Source organism: Acomys minous (assembly GCF_964271855.1).
Source record: "Acomys minous genome assembly, chromosome: 6".
NCBI lineage: Eukaryota > Metazoa > Chordata > Mammalia > Rodentia > Muridae > Acomys > Acomys minous.
Genome location: NC_140487.1, coordinates 52,378,235 through 52,397,839, shown reverse-complemented (window position 1 = coordinate 52,397,839; position 19,605 = coordinate 52,378,235). Strand labels below are relative to the sequence as shown.

Genomic DNA, 19,605 nt, shown 5'->3' with positions numbered 1-19,605 from the left:
TTGTGGGTTTGAGACAAGGTTTTCCTATGTAGCCTAAGCTGGCCTGGAACTTGCTATGGAATCTGGGTTGTTGTCCAACACCTGATTCCCCTTTCTCTACCCCATAGATGCCAACCAGCATGCACCAGGATACCTGGATATACCCAAATGGCTTTGTTGGTGTCTGTTCCTGCTGCTGCTGGCCTTGCTTAAGGATTCCAGGTTCTCCTTATCTTCATTTAAATGCTATCATTCATCTTTTTTTTTTTTTGCCATCTAGTACATTTGAAGTCAGATACTGAGTTTGATTTGTATTTTTCTGACTAATGGTAGTGATTAATCATCTACTTATACATTCATTGGCTATTTGTAGATCTGTGAAAAACTGCCTATTTTTTTTTTCCTTGATCCATTTTGAGCTTGGTTCTTTGGCTTTTACTGTTGAAGTTCATTCTGGATTCTAGAAGTTAACCCCTTATCAAATGCATTATTTGCCAGTACTTTCTCGCATTGCATGATGTGTCTTTTCACACAGTTGGGAATGTTGGTTGGTGATGTGGTTGGTTATTTTGATGGGACCCAATTTACCTGTCACTTCTTATGTTATCGCTGGGATTCCTGTGTTCTGAACTTCCTTCCTCTTCTTCTGCCCCCTATGGCAGCTCTGCATCCTGTCCACGGTTTGTAGTTATTTCCATTTGAGCCCTTAAACTTTTCTGTCAGGGCAAAACTTATGATGATGCTTTGCTTCAGGCCTCAGTTATATTTGGGGGATTGCAGATCCACTTCCAGTGTTGGCCTTGTCTGGTAGGAAGGCACTTGACTGTCTATTGTTCCATCTCAGTAGCTCAGGATGGAGCTCCAAAAGAGACCAACAGCAGGGATTTTACCATTCTTGTCCCTGTCCTGTATTTTGACTAAGTCCCTTTCTGGATTCCTGCATCTCAGAAGTTTGTTTAGTCCCCTTTTGGACCTTCTTGATGGCCCCTGCCTGGTCTGTGGAGCACAGCTGTCCCACAACATCAGACCTGTGGTATCAGGCACCTCATGTGAGTCCCTTTTGTTTCTGGTTCCCAGAGCTGTTTGTCCATCTCTGCGGGTGTTTGGAGTAGGGGAAAATGTGTCAAGGAATGAACATCTCAGGTTATCCTGGCCAGAATTCACAAAAGGAGTTTCACCATGTAATGACTGAAATGACTGAGCCAAATGGCCCGCAGCGGATTGATGTAATCATGCTAAACCCAGCCATGAAGATGGTATTAATGCCCAGCTCTTAAGATCTTTACCTAGGCCCATTCAACTGGCTGCATGATCAATGCTTTGTAAAGCTGCTGTTTGTTGATGATAGCTAGGAATTTTCTACAATACAGCTGTGGTACCATCCACAGCTCCTTTAAAGTGGAACTTGAGAAGACACTCACCAGACCTGAGTAGGGAGCCATAAAACCACCTAAATAAGAAGGAGGAAACATGCACAGTTCTTGATGTAGGAAGGGGTTGGAGAGAGCTGAGGATTATAATTAGCATGTGGAGGGCAGGTGCCAGGCAGAGTGCCAGCAATCATGCCATGCATTTCCGGAAGCACCTACTCTACTCCGTAAGCTTTGGAGATTGTCATAACTTAGACATTAAGACTTTGGGACAGTTTAGACTCAGATGAAAGACAAAGCTGACATCATGGTGATTCACAGGCCATGTAATCCTAACAAGCTACCTTGGTGTTCAGCACAGTATGTGAGACCGCACTAGGTCTACATATTCTTCAAGATGGCCTGAATGGCCTCTGAGATCCCCCTGTCTCAAGAATGTGATAACTTTTCAAGGAGGAGACATAGTTGCTTTCCACTGGCATTGCTGGTGGGAAGCTAGCTTCCTTCTGATGCTCCGAATTCTGATGCGCACAGTAACCACAGCAAGGACGTGATAAGATAGTTTCTAGGCACTGACGATGGCTCCTCTCTAAGTAATCACAAACTCATCCTGAGGGTACTCACTCACTTGCAGGAACTTTGTGGATACTGATGGGCATCTGCCTATCCCCCTGGCTGTCTGGGCTCATAAAGGAGTAAGACGGGCTTCCCTATAGAGACAGCTAACTATCAACAGGTAAAAAGCACTTTAAGGATAGTCACTGCTCTGTGATATTAATTCTACACAGATGGTTTGGACAGAGCTGCAATGAGAAAGGAGCCAAGAGAAATTAGTTTCATATAGTCACAGAAGCAAGAAAGCTCAAGGCTCCTCAGCACACAGTGGCTGAATCCACAGGTCAGGACTGTATAAGGAGCTATGGGACATAAAGTGAATAGCAGGTCAAAGGAGATTATGTTTCATCTATCTAAAACACCACTAATTGTGAAATGAGCTATTATTCCACCCACAACCAAGAACACGTGTTAATTAAATTATCACACAGTATGAATTACAAAGCAGACTGATTTCAGAGGGATTAAAATATAAGCCAATATATTTCTGATAATGGATGAAATATAACAATTCCCCAAAGCAGAAATCTAGAAGATAATTTCACATTAGTGAACAGATACTTATAAGAATATATAGGCAAAGAAAAATATGTATGAGATGCCATTTTTCCCATCAAAGTAGTAAACTATGAAACGTAATATTCAGCATTGGCAAAATGTTCGTGAAATGTGCACATTAATAAATTAATTATAATAAAAAATAAAAATATTATTAAAAGGAATCTTGACAAGAACCTAAGTATCTGCACCTCCTTAAACTAGGATTTCTAACCCACAAATGTCACTCCATCCTTTACTCCAAATATTTATGGACAAAAATGTAACATGATTATAATAATAAAATGCAAACTACATAAATGTCATGTAATTACACATGTAAGCAAAGTGACATAATCATATACCTGTTAGCCAAGATATTGGGTAATTTAATAACATGTAAAAAATCCTCTAATATAACAGTAAATATTGAAAAGGGAGAAACAAAATTCTATGTAAGATACAAGTTAGATTCAAGAAAAGATGTGAAATAATACCTTGAAGGAGAGAGCATCTTAGTTAATGTGTAACATGAACAAAACCACCATTTTTCTTTCCTATAGTCTTTCCTATTATTACAAAAAAAGTTTACACTGACCATGTTTACCTTTTATAACTTCACTTCCTCAAAACAAATTGAAACCGGGAGTGTGGGGCTGTTCATGGCTCAGGGAGAGTGACAGGTTCTATTCGTCCCTTGCACCTACAGGTGATTATCTTAGGTGAATGTCTTCCTGGGAGATGCTAAAAAGGATCGGGACCATATACATCTCTATATCTACAACAGTAGACCTTAACTATGCTCTCCATTAGCTATGACACTATATCAGAGGGTACTAAGGTTAGAGATGTCATTTCTAATGCTTAGAGAGATGAGGTAAATGAGAAAAACAAAGTTCCAAGATCAAGGGACACAGATGAGGTTGCAAAGTTAACCTAACAATGCCGGGGTTTGAACTGAGTATCTATCTATCTATCTATCTATCTATCTATCTATCTATCTATCTAATCTATCATCTATCTCTCTATATCTCTATCCATCTCTGTCTTTTTCTGCCCATTCATTTTCCTGGCACTATCTATCTCTCAGAAGCAGATACTTCACAGCTTTCCAAAGGAAAAGCACAATTTCATTCTGCCCATTGATGAGTAAAAGCAATTATCCTTGCCTGGGAAACAGCACGGCCATGTCTGGAACAAACTCACAAGTGAAGGCAACAGACACAAACCTCACTGATAAGGTGGACTTGGGCAGAGGGTATTCTACAGCTGCGGCTCCCAACTCTTGAAATACTAGTTCTATCTGTGGCCATTGAGATAATAGGACCATGTCATTTACCTACCTGGCAGGGTAAGGCGACTCGTCGAACTAGTGCTTGGAGCTGGTGAGTCATGAGAACGCTTCTTTGTACCTATGAATAGGAAAAAGAAGATAAAGAAAGTAAAAATGTAGGTTGGCTTGTAGTGGCAAATGTTCATCTGAACAGAAATCTGGGTCTGAAAAGAACATGTATAAGATGGCTGGTCAAGGCTACAGCTGTGTAGTCTATGCTGCAGAGAAGGCAGAAGTCCAGCTCGTGCCTCTGAGGGATTATACTCACACAGAACCTCTGGATAGTAGCTTGGCATGTTGGGAACCAATGCTCTTGAGCAGGCCACGTCAGTATTAGCAGGGAATATTTCTAATTGTACAGTTTCCAGAAATACCAATTTTTCTAGAGTGAAGTCTATGACATTTTGAAGCCTCAGAACGTTATAATATGTATGTGGTGTGGGAATCACCAGTTGGGAAATGGAAAGTTTGGTATTTAGAACTGAGGACTCAGGAGTTTTTCATTTGTTTCAGCTACCACCTTTCCTTGTGATTGGACCTTCAACCATGAATGGGATCTGTCTGAGTCTCATATCTTCACCTGGAAAACGAGTGAAGTAACAATTGTATCCAAGTGTTTTGGCAAGCCAAGGTATGTTAGAACACTCAGAAACTGAAGAACAGCACTGATATTGTTAATGGGGATGTGGAGCTTCCAGAAGATGGTGAATGGCTCTCACTAGAAAGGTCATCATCTTTATTAATATAAACAGTTGAATACATTGTGAATAAGTGAAGAGGCAGCCTTCAGGATAAGGAGAAGACAAAGGAGGAGGAGAAGGAGGAGGAGGAGGAAACTAAAGAGGCAAAACAAAGGGAGACAGAAGTATTCAGTAAAGGAACACGTTTTTTCATATGCATAATTTTACACATGTACATACACATATCCATACACACATAAATAAAATATAGCAAGTGATATAGACATATATGTTGACATATATTATATAGTTTGGAATATTATGTGCTTAGATGTTTTGTTAATTTATTTTGTAATCCATATTGAGGAGAAAGAGGCATGGAAGCCATAATCCAGCAGGAACCCGTATGATGACCCCTTCACTGAGCTGGCAAAAATGCAAAGAGAATTCTTATTGGTTGAACGATACAGTGTTTCATTATGTAACTCATGCTGGCCTTAACCTCTGTGTTAATTGCTATCTACTGTGAGGAGATGTTTCTCTGATGAGGACTGAGTAATACACTGATCTATGGATACAGCAATATATCTTTAATAGTCATTTTATTGCTATGCTCACTAATAGAATAACAATAGTTCGTTTTTCCCTAGGGTTCATGACCCATCTAGTTTCAAGCTTTGGGCTTTATTAACAATGTCAAATATTTGTTCCACCTGATAGAGTGGGCCTTAAATTCAATTTTTAAAAAACTGGCTGGTTATTCCCATAACACTCCTGCCACTATTGCATCAGTGGCCATCTCTTGCAGGCATCACAGGACAAGACAATGCACAGCATCCTTCATCTTTCATTCTTGCTGAGGCCACTTCAGGCTTAACTGATATGAAAGAGAATTTGATCTCCTTGATGGAAAATTTTATGGAAAATTACTCTTATCTATTCTAATAACCTACAATGAAGATGTCCCAGCTAATTTAGCTTCTATTAAAATGCTTGCTTCTACAAACCTCTACCTCAAGAGGACCACTTACGTCAGCTTCTGTTAATCTTCTTGCTTGCACAAAGATGCTCCCTACAGCTGCCGAATAAGATACAAAGACATGATTTGGCGTTTAAAAGCTACTTGCTCTAAAGACGTGGGGGGCGGGGGAAACAGGTTCTGAATACCTAAATATAGTCCCAACTGCTTAGAATAAAAACTTCCAGTTGTGGTCATCGCTGCTGGGATCCTTGTAACACTGGCAAGTCACTGTCGTAGCTTGCAGGGTGAGATGTGTGGGTGAGATTAATAATTACTTTTCTCTTCCAGCAGCATGTACAGCACCTGGCATCACTATGATTGGCAGTCAGTGGTGGTGAAAGTTCTAGTTGATTATCAGCTCAATTTATCCATGTTCTGTGATGTAAGTATGTGGTGTCTTCAGCAATAGGGTCTTACAATAGGTTGTGACAGGGAACCAATACTTTGGACAATTCAGAAGTCTGTGGAATCCCTTTAGCCACCAACTCAAAATGATGTTAACCCATTCGTGGTATACTGGTGGTTTCATTTGGTAGCATATGATGGGTCTTCTCTCCCTCATTCTATGGTGTGGTTGGACTGCCCCAAGGTGTGCTTCATTTCTCCCAGTCCAAAGCATCTCACTTCTCTCCAGACTTTGCCTCACACTGCCTACTCTGCCAGCAGCTGGAGAAACCAAAACCCACAAACTTGTTCAACCCACTGTCCAGGTACCTTCCCTCTGGATGGCTTTGCCTTCTATCATAGCCCTTAGAAACTATCTCTTTCCCACAAAAGTCATCAGCAGATTTTGCCAAGTAGCAAGTATCTCTAGGCATGGCTAACCATGCTATGTAATCTTTGCCCCAGGGCAGGAAACCCTGGGACCATGGCTCAGCAGACACCCGCACATCCACAGTGACAATAACTGGACTTGCACAGCAGGGAGAGGAAAGTGATGTCAAGGATCCAACAGAAATGACACATTAGTTTTTGAAATGTGTAAGATGTTGGAACTTTGGACTTGAAAAACAGTTGAATGATCTAAGCAGGGCTTGATGGGCCATCCACGTAGGAGCTCAGAGGGCAGTCATGTCGAGTACAAGGTGGACAATGGAGGCCCAGCTCAAGACATTTCAGATAGGAGCATCTAAAAGTCTGCTGGAGATTTCAAGATAGCCTAGAATTCACTGTGCCGCCCGGTTATTAGTGATCTCTCTTACGCAGATGTACAATAGGGAAAAAAAAAAAAGACCAAGCAGGCCAAAAGAAAATACAAAATGCACAGTTTGAAGAGAAAAAGATCAGGAAATTTAATGTTGGAGATAAGTTTTGTGCTCAAAGAGATGGAAAGTTTAAAGAAAGTCTAATGCAAAAAATGTATTAAAGGAAGAGGTGCCCTCAGGCCAAGACCGCACTCTGCTAAGCTTCCAACTTATAACAAGAGCCTAAGAATGAAAGGAAAGCTTATGCAACAAGAAATTAACTAAGCAAAGATTATGCAAACACATGGAGGGGGCTAAGTTCACCCTAAGCAAGCAGAACTTGGAAGATTCCAGCCATGTGAGTGTGAGTGTAGAGTCATTGAAACCAGAGTAAGAGGTTGTAGCCTCTTCCTCTGCAGTTAAGGAAAGCCACTGACAGAGGCCAGGCTTGTGGCAGGGAGTCCCTTGCATGGAACACTGGAAAGGCTGTGGCCCGAAGCTGTGAAAGTGAAGCCTTGATTGTGTTGGAGAGCACAAGATGTTGGAGATGCCAGAGCTGTGAGATGTCTGCTGATGGCTTCAAGGAAGAGAACTGTGTTGCAGTCAGCAGAGTTGGGAGAAGTGGAAAAAGCTAAGCCCTTTGATTTGTGATTTTGGACTCTCAAACAGTCTCGAGACTGTGAAAGACTGAGGAATTTTGCAGTTGGACCAACTGCATTTTGCTTTATGATATGGCTACAAGCCTATGGGAGCCAGGGAATACATTGTTGCACTTTGAATGAGAATGACCCTGTTGGTTCATATATTTGAATGTTTGATGCCCTGTTGCAGCTCCATCAGGGACTCCATATTTACTCTGTCAGTGTTCTTCAATTGGTGAGATTGGGGATCACATTGCTATTTGTAGGCATTATCTGTGGGATGTGTTTAGCCTGACACTTTGAGTGTGAAAACTCAGGGAAGACACGATTTTGAGCTGTCAAGAGGAACCATCTTTCTTCTGAACCACCAATGTGCTTTGGCCTCACAGATGTTATGGGCTGTTAAATAATTTCTGCTCATATGTCTTTCTAGGAAACTCAGATCCAGTTTACAAGTTATTACTGGGAACTGGGGAGGCTCCTTGCCCTGCATTTCCACATAAAGACAAAGTCCTGGGCTATTAGTTTTACTTTCTGCCTCCACTTTTATTGTACTTTTTCTTTTTTCCCTCCTTCTACCCCTCTCTTTCTTTCTATATGTGTGGGAACATTTGTGTGTGCATGTATGTGTGCATGCACACATATAAGTGTGTAGACCAGAGAAGTACCTTGGGTGTTATTCCACAGTTACTGGGTCCACCTAGGTTTTAGAACAGAGTATCTCCTACCCAGATCTAGACAATGGACAGAACACTCTCCACAGTAGAGTGGCGAGTGGGATATTACTTTCTCACATACTCTGGTGCCTCACCTTTGACCATGTCCCCTGGAGGGGGAGACCTGGTGGCACTCAGAGGAAGGACAGCAGGTTACCAAGAAGAGACTTGATACCCTATGAACATATACAGGGGGAGGTAATCCCCCTCAGGAACAGTCATAGGGGAGGGGAATAAGGGGAAAATGGGAGGGAGGGAAGAATGGGAGGATACAAGGGATGGGATAACCATTGAGATGTAACAAGAATAAATTAATAAAGGAGAAAAAAAGGACATGTGAATGGGAAAGCTTTGCTTAAAAAAAAAAAGAGCAGAATATCTCAAGTGGTCTGGAATTCATTGAGTAGGTATGGTGGTTGGAATGACAGCAGCCTCCATAGTCTCATAGGTTTGAATGCTCAGTCCCCTGGTTAGGGAAACTGGGAAGGAATTCAAGCTGTGGCTTTGTTGGAGTAGGTGAGGCATTGTTACAGGAAGTGTGCCACTGGGGGGTGGAATTTGAGGTTTCAAAAGTCTAGGATAGACCTGATCTTGATATCTATCTATTTCTCTATAGACCTGATCTTGATATCTATTTATCTATCTATCTCTGTCTCTGCTCCTCCCTCACTCTCTCTCTCCCTCTCTGTGTCTCTGTCTCTCTCTCTGTCTCTGTCTCTCTCTCTCTGTCTCTTTCTCTGTGTCTCTGTCTCTGTCTCTGTCTCTCTCTGTCTGTCTCTGTCTCTGTCTCTCTCTCTCTCTCTCTCTCTCTCTCTCTCTCTCTCTCTCTCTCTCTCTCCCTCTCTCTCTCTCTCTCTCCCCCCCTCTGCCTGTTGTCTGTGTACCAGGACATAAAGCTCTCTGCCATTGTTCTGGTGCCATGCCTGTCTGCTTCCTGCCATGATGATCATGAACTCTACTCATTCTCTGCAACCCAAGTTAAATGCTGTCTTTTATAAAACGTTCCCTTGGTCATGGTGTCTCTTCACACCTGTAGAAGACTAAGACAGCAGACTGGGCTGGCTAGTCAGCAAGCCCCAGAGACCCGTCTATCTTCACTTTCAGGTGCTGGGACTACAAGCACGCAGCATCCCATCCAGCTTTTCTTTAACATGGGTTCTGGAAATCGAATTCGTGCCATCATGTTCTCAAGGTGAATGCTTTACCATCTGTGTCATCTCCACAGCCTTTATTCTGCTTTTTAAATTTAAAGTGTGTATTCAACTTATGAAACTTTAGAATTCAATTAGTTTCTAAGTAGGTAAGGTATACAAAAGAATAAGGAAGTACATTGACACAAACTTTATTTCATTTTCTTCAACTATTAAGCTTCAAAATTATCAATTTCAGGACATAATTTTGAGGGTCAAAGTAATTGTACTCATATAAGAATGCTTTGTAAACTTTGTGGTGTATAGGATGTTTGTTACTGTTTGCTTTTTATTCTACAGGAAGTTTGTGTGTGTGTGTGTGTGTGTGTGTGTGTGTGTGTGTGTGTGTGTGTGTGCTAATAATGCAATACACCTACAGAGATGGAAATATGTCATCTTTGGGAAAGGAGAACTTTGAGGCCAAGAATTTTTTAAACTGCCCTTGATCTACAGTGAATATTTAGGGAGTAAACAACCTAATCAATCAACTCAGGGCAGAAATGTCACAAGGGCAGCTTATGTGACTGGTGTCTTTGGACAAACAAATAGCCCTCAGATATTTCAAATTAATGTCCTTGGTTCATTCAGCTGAAAGGCAATGAATCCAATTATTCAGGACACTGAAAATGGGACAGAGATGGAAGTGACAGCCAACGATGCCAACCACAAGGTGAACACACACCTAAGACAGGACAGCCTTAGGTTAGTGAGAAACCCCAGTGATTTGTGACTTTACTCAAACAATTCATTTCCCTCCTACAAAAGTGGGTAGCACAAGCACAAGCCTGCTGAGCAAAGCATGATTTAAGTTCCCTGTGAGTCCAAATAGCATCATTATGAACAGTCTGACAATAGCAATATTGTTAAAAATACAACCAGATCACGCAGGGCAGCATGGGTATAGAAAGGTCATAGTGTGGAAGGATGTTCACATAGTAGACAGTTTAACTCAATTTATTTTAGCATGTTATAAAAGCCTGCCCCTATGACAGTCATGACTTTCTGGTCCACGCAGCTAAGTATGTCTGCCTACATGTTTGTGTTCCATTTGGCCTATGATAGTAGGCTGATGTCTCAGAACAAATGATCACATGTGTCATTTTAATATCATAAAAGGAAGGGCATCAGATCTCCATCTTGTTGGGGAGTCATCTGCTCTTTGTTTGCTCTAGAAAGACTTGTCCGCTCTTCACAAAGTATCAAAAATAAGATCTCTTCGCACATCAGCATTTTATGCTGCTGAAATGTAGCTCTTATAACAATTGAATGTGCTCTGAAGTTGAACACTCCCATAGTATTTGCAACTTTTGACCCTGTAAATGAACATCTAGCAACTTGTCCAGTGGCTATATTCTAAAATGTGACAAAAGTTAATATACAAACAGACTCAGTTATTAAAAATACAAATGCTAAGATAAAAACACATAACTTCATTGACCAATAGCAAAGAGGCGGTACAGTACATGGTACTGGAGCCACAAGATGAAATATTATGCTAGCACTGAAATTATAATAAGAAAGAGGTTTAAAAAAAACAGAAAAATGACTACATTCCAATACTATGTGAATGGGTCATGATGATAAGTATACTGTATGTTCTTAATGGTGTGAACATGTGCAGTCAAAGGCTTTAAGGAAACACAGTGAAATGCTGACAGTCATCAACTGTGGAGTGCAGTAGTACAAGTGACTTTAAGTTTTTACTGTTGGTCTGATACCAGCAGTTTTATTATAAAGCAACTAGATCCCACAGGGAAGAAATGTATTGCTAAAGGCTGTAATTCACAAGGTGAGTAGGAATCCAGCAGAGTTACTGTGCAAGGAGCCACACTGAGTAGTGACTGTGTGGTAGAGCCCATCACCAGAATAGGGGGTGCCTCTTAGTGGCTGCTGTGAAGTTAGCAGCTGGGTACAGATCTTATGGTAGTAAATGGTTTCTGCCCTCCCAGACACGGATACCGTATAGACTAATGCTAGTCCATTCTGAAGGGCAGGAAAACATTTCCAAGAATGACAAAAGAAAAAAGTTTAGAAATTGAGAGTCGGTGTGCAGAAATACAATGTCACCGTACTCGGTGAAAATTGACTTGGAAGCCTAACTCCGGGATGGCAGCTCTAGCTTCTGATAACCCACTTAACACAGCCTTCAGCCCGCCCCACCACCTCCACAGACTACACAGTCACGTCAGTCATGCTGTGTGAGTATGTAAATGTGAAGAAGAAGTAGTAGTTGTGGCTTGAGCAGCACCCAGGATTCAGGTGTATGCAAACGATGGAGGGTAGGGTGGGTTCTGGTACCCCGAAACGTGGCATAGAATGCACACCACAGCAATCAACAGTTACAAGGGGGGGAAAAAGCAGCCTTTTCACTTTTTCAAATTTCAATTAAGAGGTTAACTGATGTTTTTTATTTGACGATTAGTGGAACATACAATTATTTATTACCAGATGCTAGGGGAATTGTACATGAAGGATTATCAGGCTCTTTTGTGCAATAAAGGTATACAATAGGCAGATTTGTACGTTTTTAAACAGAAGTTTGGCACTCTCTGTTTTACATGAATCCCATGCTTCCATTTTGCGTCTGGAGGTGAGATGTTACAGTAGATGAACAACTTCTAGCATGAAGCATCAGCACCATAGGTGACAGAATACTCTTCCTTAGAACAGGTGGCCAGCCCCTCGCTCCGTGGTGTATAAATGCAAGCTGAAGCCTGCCTTCCCTCTGCCTGACATTCACTGACATCAGGCAAGTGTGTGATAATGCGCCACAGAGTAAAGACAAGTAATTCATCCTCTATCTTCCCTTTTGGAAAGGCATCTGCACTACAGAACCATAAGTTTCTTAATTCCCCCAAGTAGATATGTAGTGTACTCTGGGGAAAAGTCTAGAAGACTGGCTGCCTTCCTTCTTTAAAGTTCTACTAAGTGTTCTTGATCCCATTTCAGACACTTGCCACAAGCCTAGTTGTCTGATTCAGACTGGCAGCAAAATCTAAGGCTTAGGAAGGGTGTCCATCTTCTCTTCCCATACTTCCAGGGCCAGGGCAGCTCCCTGTGAGGAAGAAGGGAGTCTACAGACTCACAGTGAGAACATGACACCCAGAGGAGGAAAACCTTGTGACAGAGAAAAAAAAAAAAAGATGTCCTCCAGTCAAGGAAGACAAAACATTATATTGGCCCACAAGTAATTTACCTTGCTTTGAATAATCTTCTCCCAGATTTCCTTTTCCTTGCTTCTCGTCACCAAGCTATCTCTTCCTCCCTACATACTCCCACTTTGCTTTAGACATTTAACACTTTTCCATTTGGATTACACTGGAAAATATGCCCCGCCCCCCTCCTCCATTACTTTGTGTTTCTGTGTGCTCAAACGGTATTGCAAGCAGAACGGCTTCTCTGAGCAGAAAACACTGAAGAGGCTTGGGAAATGCCAGAAAATGTGAGACAGGAAAGGAAGCACAAAGGGAAGGCGTGAAGCAGGGGGCGTTGCTGCTCAGGGAACACTAGAGCTGACCAAATCCTAGCCAGTGTCTACAAATGAAATTAGCAAAAATATTTTAAAATCTTACGGCATATAAAAACCTGTATAAAACAGCATCAAAGCAAGGGGGGAAAAAGGGAAAGGAATTCTCTACAGTCTGTTTCTAGACTCCATCACTGGATGATACGTATGGCTGTAAGTTTTCACTGTAAAGATGTGTGTGTGTGTGTGTGTGTGTGTGTGTGTGTGTGTGTGTGTGTGTGATTATTTTTGTATCATCACACATACCACACATGTACCTATTAGAAGACAATGTAGCAGTATATAAGGCCCCTCCCTAGTATAGAGCACATCTAAGCAGAGGTATGCCTCCCGAGAACGTGTTTAAAAGCCATTCCAGCCACAGAGCTCCAGTGAGCTCATCTGTGAGTGCTTTTGCCAGTGGAGACATCAGTTCCCATGGAGAATGAAAACATGTGGGAGCCTCAGAGGCAATGGCTGAGGCTAGCCACTCCTGAAAAGATGCCCCACTGAGATACTGACTGTGAGCTGTTACAGTCAACAATCACCCAGAAAGTAGAGAAATTCCTGGGAGAAACTGGGCAAGTGTGCCCCAGGTGAGCTGAAATGTCCCACCATTCCCACTGCTTGGGTTGGCCACTTGGTTTGGAAACACGTGTATCAGGGAAGCCTACCTACCCCTGCCAGTGGCAACTCATTTCTGCTTGGACAAAAGTCAGAATATGTGCTAATTCACCTCTAATATGGGTGCCAATATCTTAAGTTGATCTGGGAAACAGGTGTGACATAGGAAGATTAATAGGACTTAGTCTTTAAAGCTGACCATGCACCTCTCAGTCTCCCACTGCCTCAGGAAACAAGTCTTAAAGGAAGCTGTTCTTGCTCATCCCAGACCTCCTGGGGGAGCGCCTCCCCCATACAAATGTCCAATGAGACCCTCCCATGTTTTTTAAACTCACTAGACTCACAATTGTTAAATAATCCAGTACAATCTGTCCATTGGCCTGGCTATATCCTGACTCCAGTGCCATCTCTGTGCCCACCAGTGTCTCTTCTTAAACATAGGGTAATGAGGCTCCTGGTTTGACAGGAACAGTCTTGCTGTTCATTACTGGTTTCCCATTATGCTCTCTTTCTTGGGGATAATGAGGCCTTTAATCACGGATTGCTGTTGATGGATTACAAGTATAATTTGCCATTTGCTCAAGAATAAGAACCAATATAACATCATTATTGAAACATTATGTTCTGTAACACTCAGCTTTGCTGCTGCTCGGCACTGTGCCCACCACACTGGGAGAGCAGACCATGCAATGGTGCTACATGCATAGTATTTTCTATTTGTTCCAAGAAAGTACAAGTTTCAACTGGGATTCTAAGCAGAGTCATGAATGTCTTATGCAGGTCTGTTCCATCTTCCCTCTTGGCTCATCATTCTCTGAATCATTTCATTGATTTCTTTTTTCTTCTGTTCTTTCTCAAATTTAAAGGCCAAAGAAAATGCTTTAATATACTTTCATGCACTTCTTTTTTATCTCTAACTATTTCCCCAATTAGCCTGATATTTCTCCTCTCTTGTAATAAACTATAGGTGTAATTAGAGTATGTCTGCCTTTACCTAGGATTCCAGCCTCATGAATGCTGCAGTGTGGAGAGAAAAGATGCTGAATATGTTATAAAGAAAATTTGAACTTTGTTTGCATTGAAAGTGGACAGAGTGTTGCCACCTGACAGTCTACCCATCCTTTTTGAGTGTTGGCTGGGTGACAGGCACTATGACAGACTAGAGTTGATTTCTGCAGTGTGTGGAGGCATCTCAGGATTAGAAGGAAGTGTCTGAATATGAACAAAAGCACTGCTATAATCTCCTTTGTTTGGAAAATTAGGCTACACACAGACTTCCAATCCTTGAATCTTCTCTTTCTCATTATGAGAAAGGAGTTTCTGCTTTTTATTATTTGTTTTCCCTACACTCAAAGAGAGAATATTACAAAATGTTCCTCATTATCAAAATCTCTACTCAGACATTAAGAAAACCAAAAGAAAATATATATTACCTATCTATCCATGTACCTACACATTCACAAATCTATCCAAGGAAAAAGTGATCTACCAGAGAAGAGAGAGTTCAAGCCCCCTGTTTTCTCTCACATTGTATGATAACAGTACCGTTTCCTTCTCGTGTTTACACTTTCTAAAGGCATGGCTGGAAGTGGAAAATATAATGTTTGAGATTCTGCAAATGAGATGAATCTGTAACACTAGATTGCCTTTGGCTTTGGTGTTTAGCATGACTTTAATGGTTAAGGGTATTAGTATGTAGAATCCTTTCAGATGTCTTCAATGGCTTTTAAGAGCTCCAAGAATAAAACTGCCAGTGGGGGGAAACGCATTAATGGTTCAGAAATGCATCTTTTAATTGCTTCTATAGCTATTAGGACTCACAGACAAGGAAAGGCAGCTACAAATAAATAAAATACAGAACTCTGTAAGGTTCAGTCCCTCTGGCCCAAGGTCAGATCATAATGGTATGATTCGGATATAGGCTTGTTTGGTGATATGAAGATGCAACTCAAGGATTGCCTCCAGTTATCATATTATGCCCAGGAACATGAAAAGCTTATTATTTATTATAATATTAATGAGCATGAGGCCACTGCTGTGTCCACAGTTTCTCATTGTAACCCTAGTGTATAAGGCTATGCTGTGTACATGAGCCAGAGGAGGATGAGTGACAGGGGCAGTGGGGACAGTGCTGCTTGGATGTTGATGCTTAGCTTGGAAGAAGCTGTTTCAAGAAAAGTAAAGTGCAAAGAAAACATGCTACAGCTTTGGAAATATTGTTTCTTCCTATGAACACTGACCTGGAAATGTTATTCTAGTGAGTTATCAGGTCTAGGAACAGTTCTGAGCATGGTGATATGTTTTGTATGTTTTTAAACCAATGGCTCTGCATTTTTATTCAATGTGCCTTAACACTTGAGAAATCGAAAACTGGGGCTAACTGAGCAGAGCTTTTGTTCCTCCTGTGTGTTCTTGGCAAAGTGGGATGTGTGAAGCTCTCCTCCTATTCCTTTTCAACTAATTAATGGCTAACAGCAAATTTAAATAATTTCCATCTTCATTGACCCTAGAAAAATGGCTATATTCCTATTTCTTTATCAAATATTGTTTAGTGTTACTTGTTAGATTATAAAATGAAGCCGTAGGCACGCTGTATCAATTGCCCAGATGCTTCACATACAAAAATACAGAATAGATGTGAGGTAAAAGGCTCACGTTTCAAAGACGTAAACTGGCACACACTTGATTGCATGTAACTACCACCACACAGAGTCATTCTACCTTTAAGAGCACAGTTTGCAAGCCACTGATCCCTCCTGGTGGCGTGCAGCTCATGAGCACATTTTGTTTGACTGGTCCAATGTAAGCAACTGAGTTAGATGCCGCTGTGTAAAACTTAGGAGACAACTTACACAAACCCTGGGTACTTGGGACCCTTATTCATATACGGCACAACTGTATCTCATGATATTCGGCTGCTGCCTTCTTACAATAGCACCGACCTCACCAGTTTCTCCCCATCCATATCCGTCCCCAACACCCGTCCTCACCAGTCCCTGACTGACTATGCTTCTTGAACACTAACACCCAGCCTCACTAATTCTTGGCCATGCTCACCCTTCCCTTCCGTAGCAGCCACCCTCCCCAGTACCCCAGCATCCCCACTCTTTCTGACTGTCTCACTGACATCAAGTTGCTCGTTTTACGATGATTAAGTATTACACGGCTTTGTTTGAATCATACATTTGGCCCTCTATACTCCCAAAGTCATTCAAATATGAAATCTCATAATTTAGTTAGGAAAGCAAGCAGAGCAATAAAAAGCATCAGTGTTGTGATGAGGCCAAATGTACAACCCACAGAGAACAGTTGTGTAAACACCAGGTATTGTGCTCCAGGAAACAACCTTCTTCACCTCTTCCTGCTGAAGCCTGTTTCTGTGAGCCAACAGGTCATAAGGACCGCACACAGTCTTCTTTAACCTCTAAAGAAATACCAATAACTTAGTTTAGCAATGCTGATACTCTACAATATGTCTTTATGTTTTCAATGGAGAAATGAAATCTGTGGAATTAATCTAAGCCCATTACCTAGTCCATTTTCTTCCTGGCATTAAATCCTATATGACATGCTTTGCATTTAGAAGTGGTCTAAAACTACATGATAAAAATATATCTAAATAAAACTACAGGGAGGGAAAAAGATCACACTTTCCTGGCATTCCACTGGACCCCACTTTCTGTTTGGCATCAGAATTTTTATCCCCTTTCCCTACCATATCTCTTATCCTTATTTTCTACTTGTGCTATTAATCAACTACATTGTGGTGTTAAAAATCTCACTAAAATGAAAAGCATTACCCAAATCATATCTCAGATTCTGGGTCCCCTATCACTTCCCTTTCTAAAAAGTTTTTAAACTAGTAAAAATCAACTTACAGATATCCAAAAGAAGAAGAGCAGGCAGAGGTCAACACTTCAGTGACCTTTTAGTGATAGGTCCTACCCAATGAAAACACTGAGAAACCCACCTAGCAGTATGGCCATCAGCTAACACATTCAAGTTTATATTCATGAGTTTACAGATAATAAATTAAGCATCAAATACAGATTCCTATAGAATAATCTCCTTTTTAAAAAAAAACAAACAAACAATTTCATATTATACAAATGGAAAAAAATTACAAGAACAAATTTTAAGTCTTAGTAAACTGGAGAAAATGCATGTTCTCAACTGAAAAAGGGACCAGAGATTGGCATTTCACTTTAGTTGTGATGAAGGCCAGCCTTGGCTATATTCACCATCAGGAGCCAGTGTGAAAGGCAACATTCTAAGTTAACAGCACTAACAAAACAAAACGGCTGGTCACTGTGTGGGGGACTTTTCCTTGCCTCATTCAGCACATCCAGAATGACAGTTTTTCACCAGGTCCAGAAAGCCAAATTATTAGTAATGGAGTGTAAAATGGCTTTTCATGTTTGATTTCTCCTGGGCTGGGGTCGTCGCAAAAACAAAATGTGAAAACCAACAAAACGAAGCAAACCAAATGCTTTTTGTGTTTTCAGGAGAGAAAAAAAAAAGTAAGTCCCCCAGAATTCTAAGACCACAAGCCAACTCCCAAAAGCCCCTGGAAGGAGACAGTATGAGAGAAGGCGCCAAGTGTGGGACTTGGTTTTGAAAGCTGTGCGCCTTCCCCAGATATGAGTCTTTGTGGAAGGAGGAGAATGGAGAAGCTCAGCTAAAATGGCGGGAGACACACTGGCAGCCTCAGTCTACGTGAGGTCTTTTCTACTCTTCTGGATCTGAAAGAAAGAAAAAGAAAAAGAAAACTGTCAATGCTGCCTTCCCTCCCCCTCCACCCTTAGGCCTCAGGAGAAGAAAATCTGGGAGCAAAAAGTCAAGGAGATCCAGGGATCATTTCAGACTAGTCATGGCAGAAAACCAGTTGGGAGATAGGTGAGCACCTCTCTCCAAAACAAGATTCATTCTATTCACAGGGAAAAATCTCAGAGGAAAACCTTAATCCCCCTATACATACTTACAAAAATAAGGGCTGCTTAAACTGGATCCCTAGGCATTCTGCTCAAGCACTGTGGTTAATAAGCTACCTTATTTTGTAATGGGGAGGACAGTGGCTTATAGTCTGGCTAATGTATTTCAATGGTCAGTGGGATCAGAAGAAAATCAGATTTCTCTTGTTTTCATGCAAAGAAAACCTTGGGTCCCTCATCACTTCTCAGAATCTTCTCCCCATTTACAAAAGCTTCCCAAAGATGTTCAAAACAAGAAATCCACCAGCCCAGATCATCATCCAAGTGGATCCAGACTAAGAGCCCATGGAAAAAAACAAAGATGGAAACACAATTAAATTAGTGAAAATACACAATATTGGGATTGTTTTCATCTGGGGTACTCTATCCCATGGAAGCGCAAGGGTCCTGGGAGGAATTTAAAGCCACAGCACCCCTCCCCTTCACTACTGGAAGGCACTGGGGTACCAGCAACTCATCTTTCCTTGTGTAAAAAGTTCCCTTCTGTCCAGAGCCCCAAAGGAATGACTTGGTAAGGTTCTGGGCTCCAGAAACGGTAAGTGCCTCTTCTATAGAAATCTTAGAAGTAATCTCAGGACAAGGAAAGCTTCCCCTTCAAATGTAAAGATCCTTTCCTAAATAAGACTTAGCTGAAATTAGGCAGAAAACTAGTTGGGTGATGGGACAGCCTCTCTGATCTTTATAATTATGTTACAGCCAATTCCAAGTTTTCCAGGGCCCATTGATCCAGACCTCCTGCTGTTCCTCTTTATTCAGGCCTTGATGTTTGCTACATTTACCCTCCATTAGTGACTGCACCCATTTGGCAGTCAGTAAGGGATGGAGACGTGACAAAGCTAACACTGAGGGTTAGAATTTTTCCACAGCTTAGGCACTTTGGTCCACAAGGGGAAATGAAACCTGGATCTCTCTTCTCTCAGGCCCTGCCATTAATAGTTTAAGGTCACACATAATGAGACTTCTTATAGATGGTCTGAATAGCACTCATCACACTCACAGATGCTCCTGGGTCCTCTCCTACAAAATCGAATTTTATTTTGATGGATGACATAAGGTTGAACTTGATTTTTTAAAAATAAGACACATTGGTTGGAAGGAAGCTGAGGACAGTTTGCTTAAAAGCACCGTCACTAAACCTAGCAGGCCCTGCTTGGCCAACAAGACTGTGACTGCTTCCTGCTGTTCCAAGTAGCCTGGGTTACCAGTGGCCTGCTGTCCA

At 41.5% G+C, this 19,605-nt stretch overlaps 1 protein-coding gene across 7 annotated transcripts in view; it reads right to left on the bottom strand.

Annotated features, from left to right (window-relative positions):
• Positions 1-19,605, bottom strand: part of PDE1C (phosphodiesterase 1C) — a gene marked incomplete at its 5' end in the record, with an annotated part of 524,017 nt that overhangs the window by 16,388 nt on the left and 488,024 nt on the right. For 6 of the 7 annotated variants that reach the window (XR_014779828.1, XM_084784999.1, XM_084784994.1 and 3 more), the window contains one exon: positions 3,845-3,913. Coding sequence is in view for 6 of the 7 variants with exons in the window: in XM_084784999.1 (XP_084641125.1) it covers positions 3,845-3,913 (69 nt within the window). Of the gene's footprint in view, positions 1-3,844; positions 3,914-11,638; positions 18,138-19,605 lie in introns of those variants that run through there. The other variant, XM_084784998.1, reaches the window with a different exon arrangement.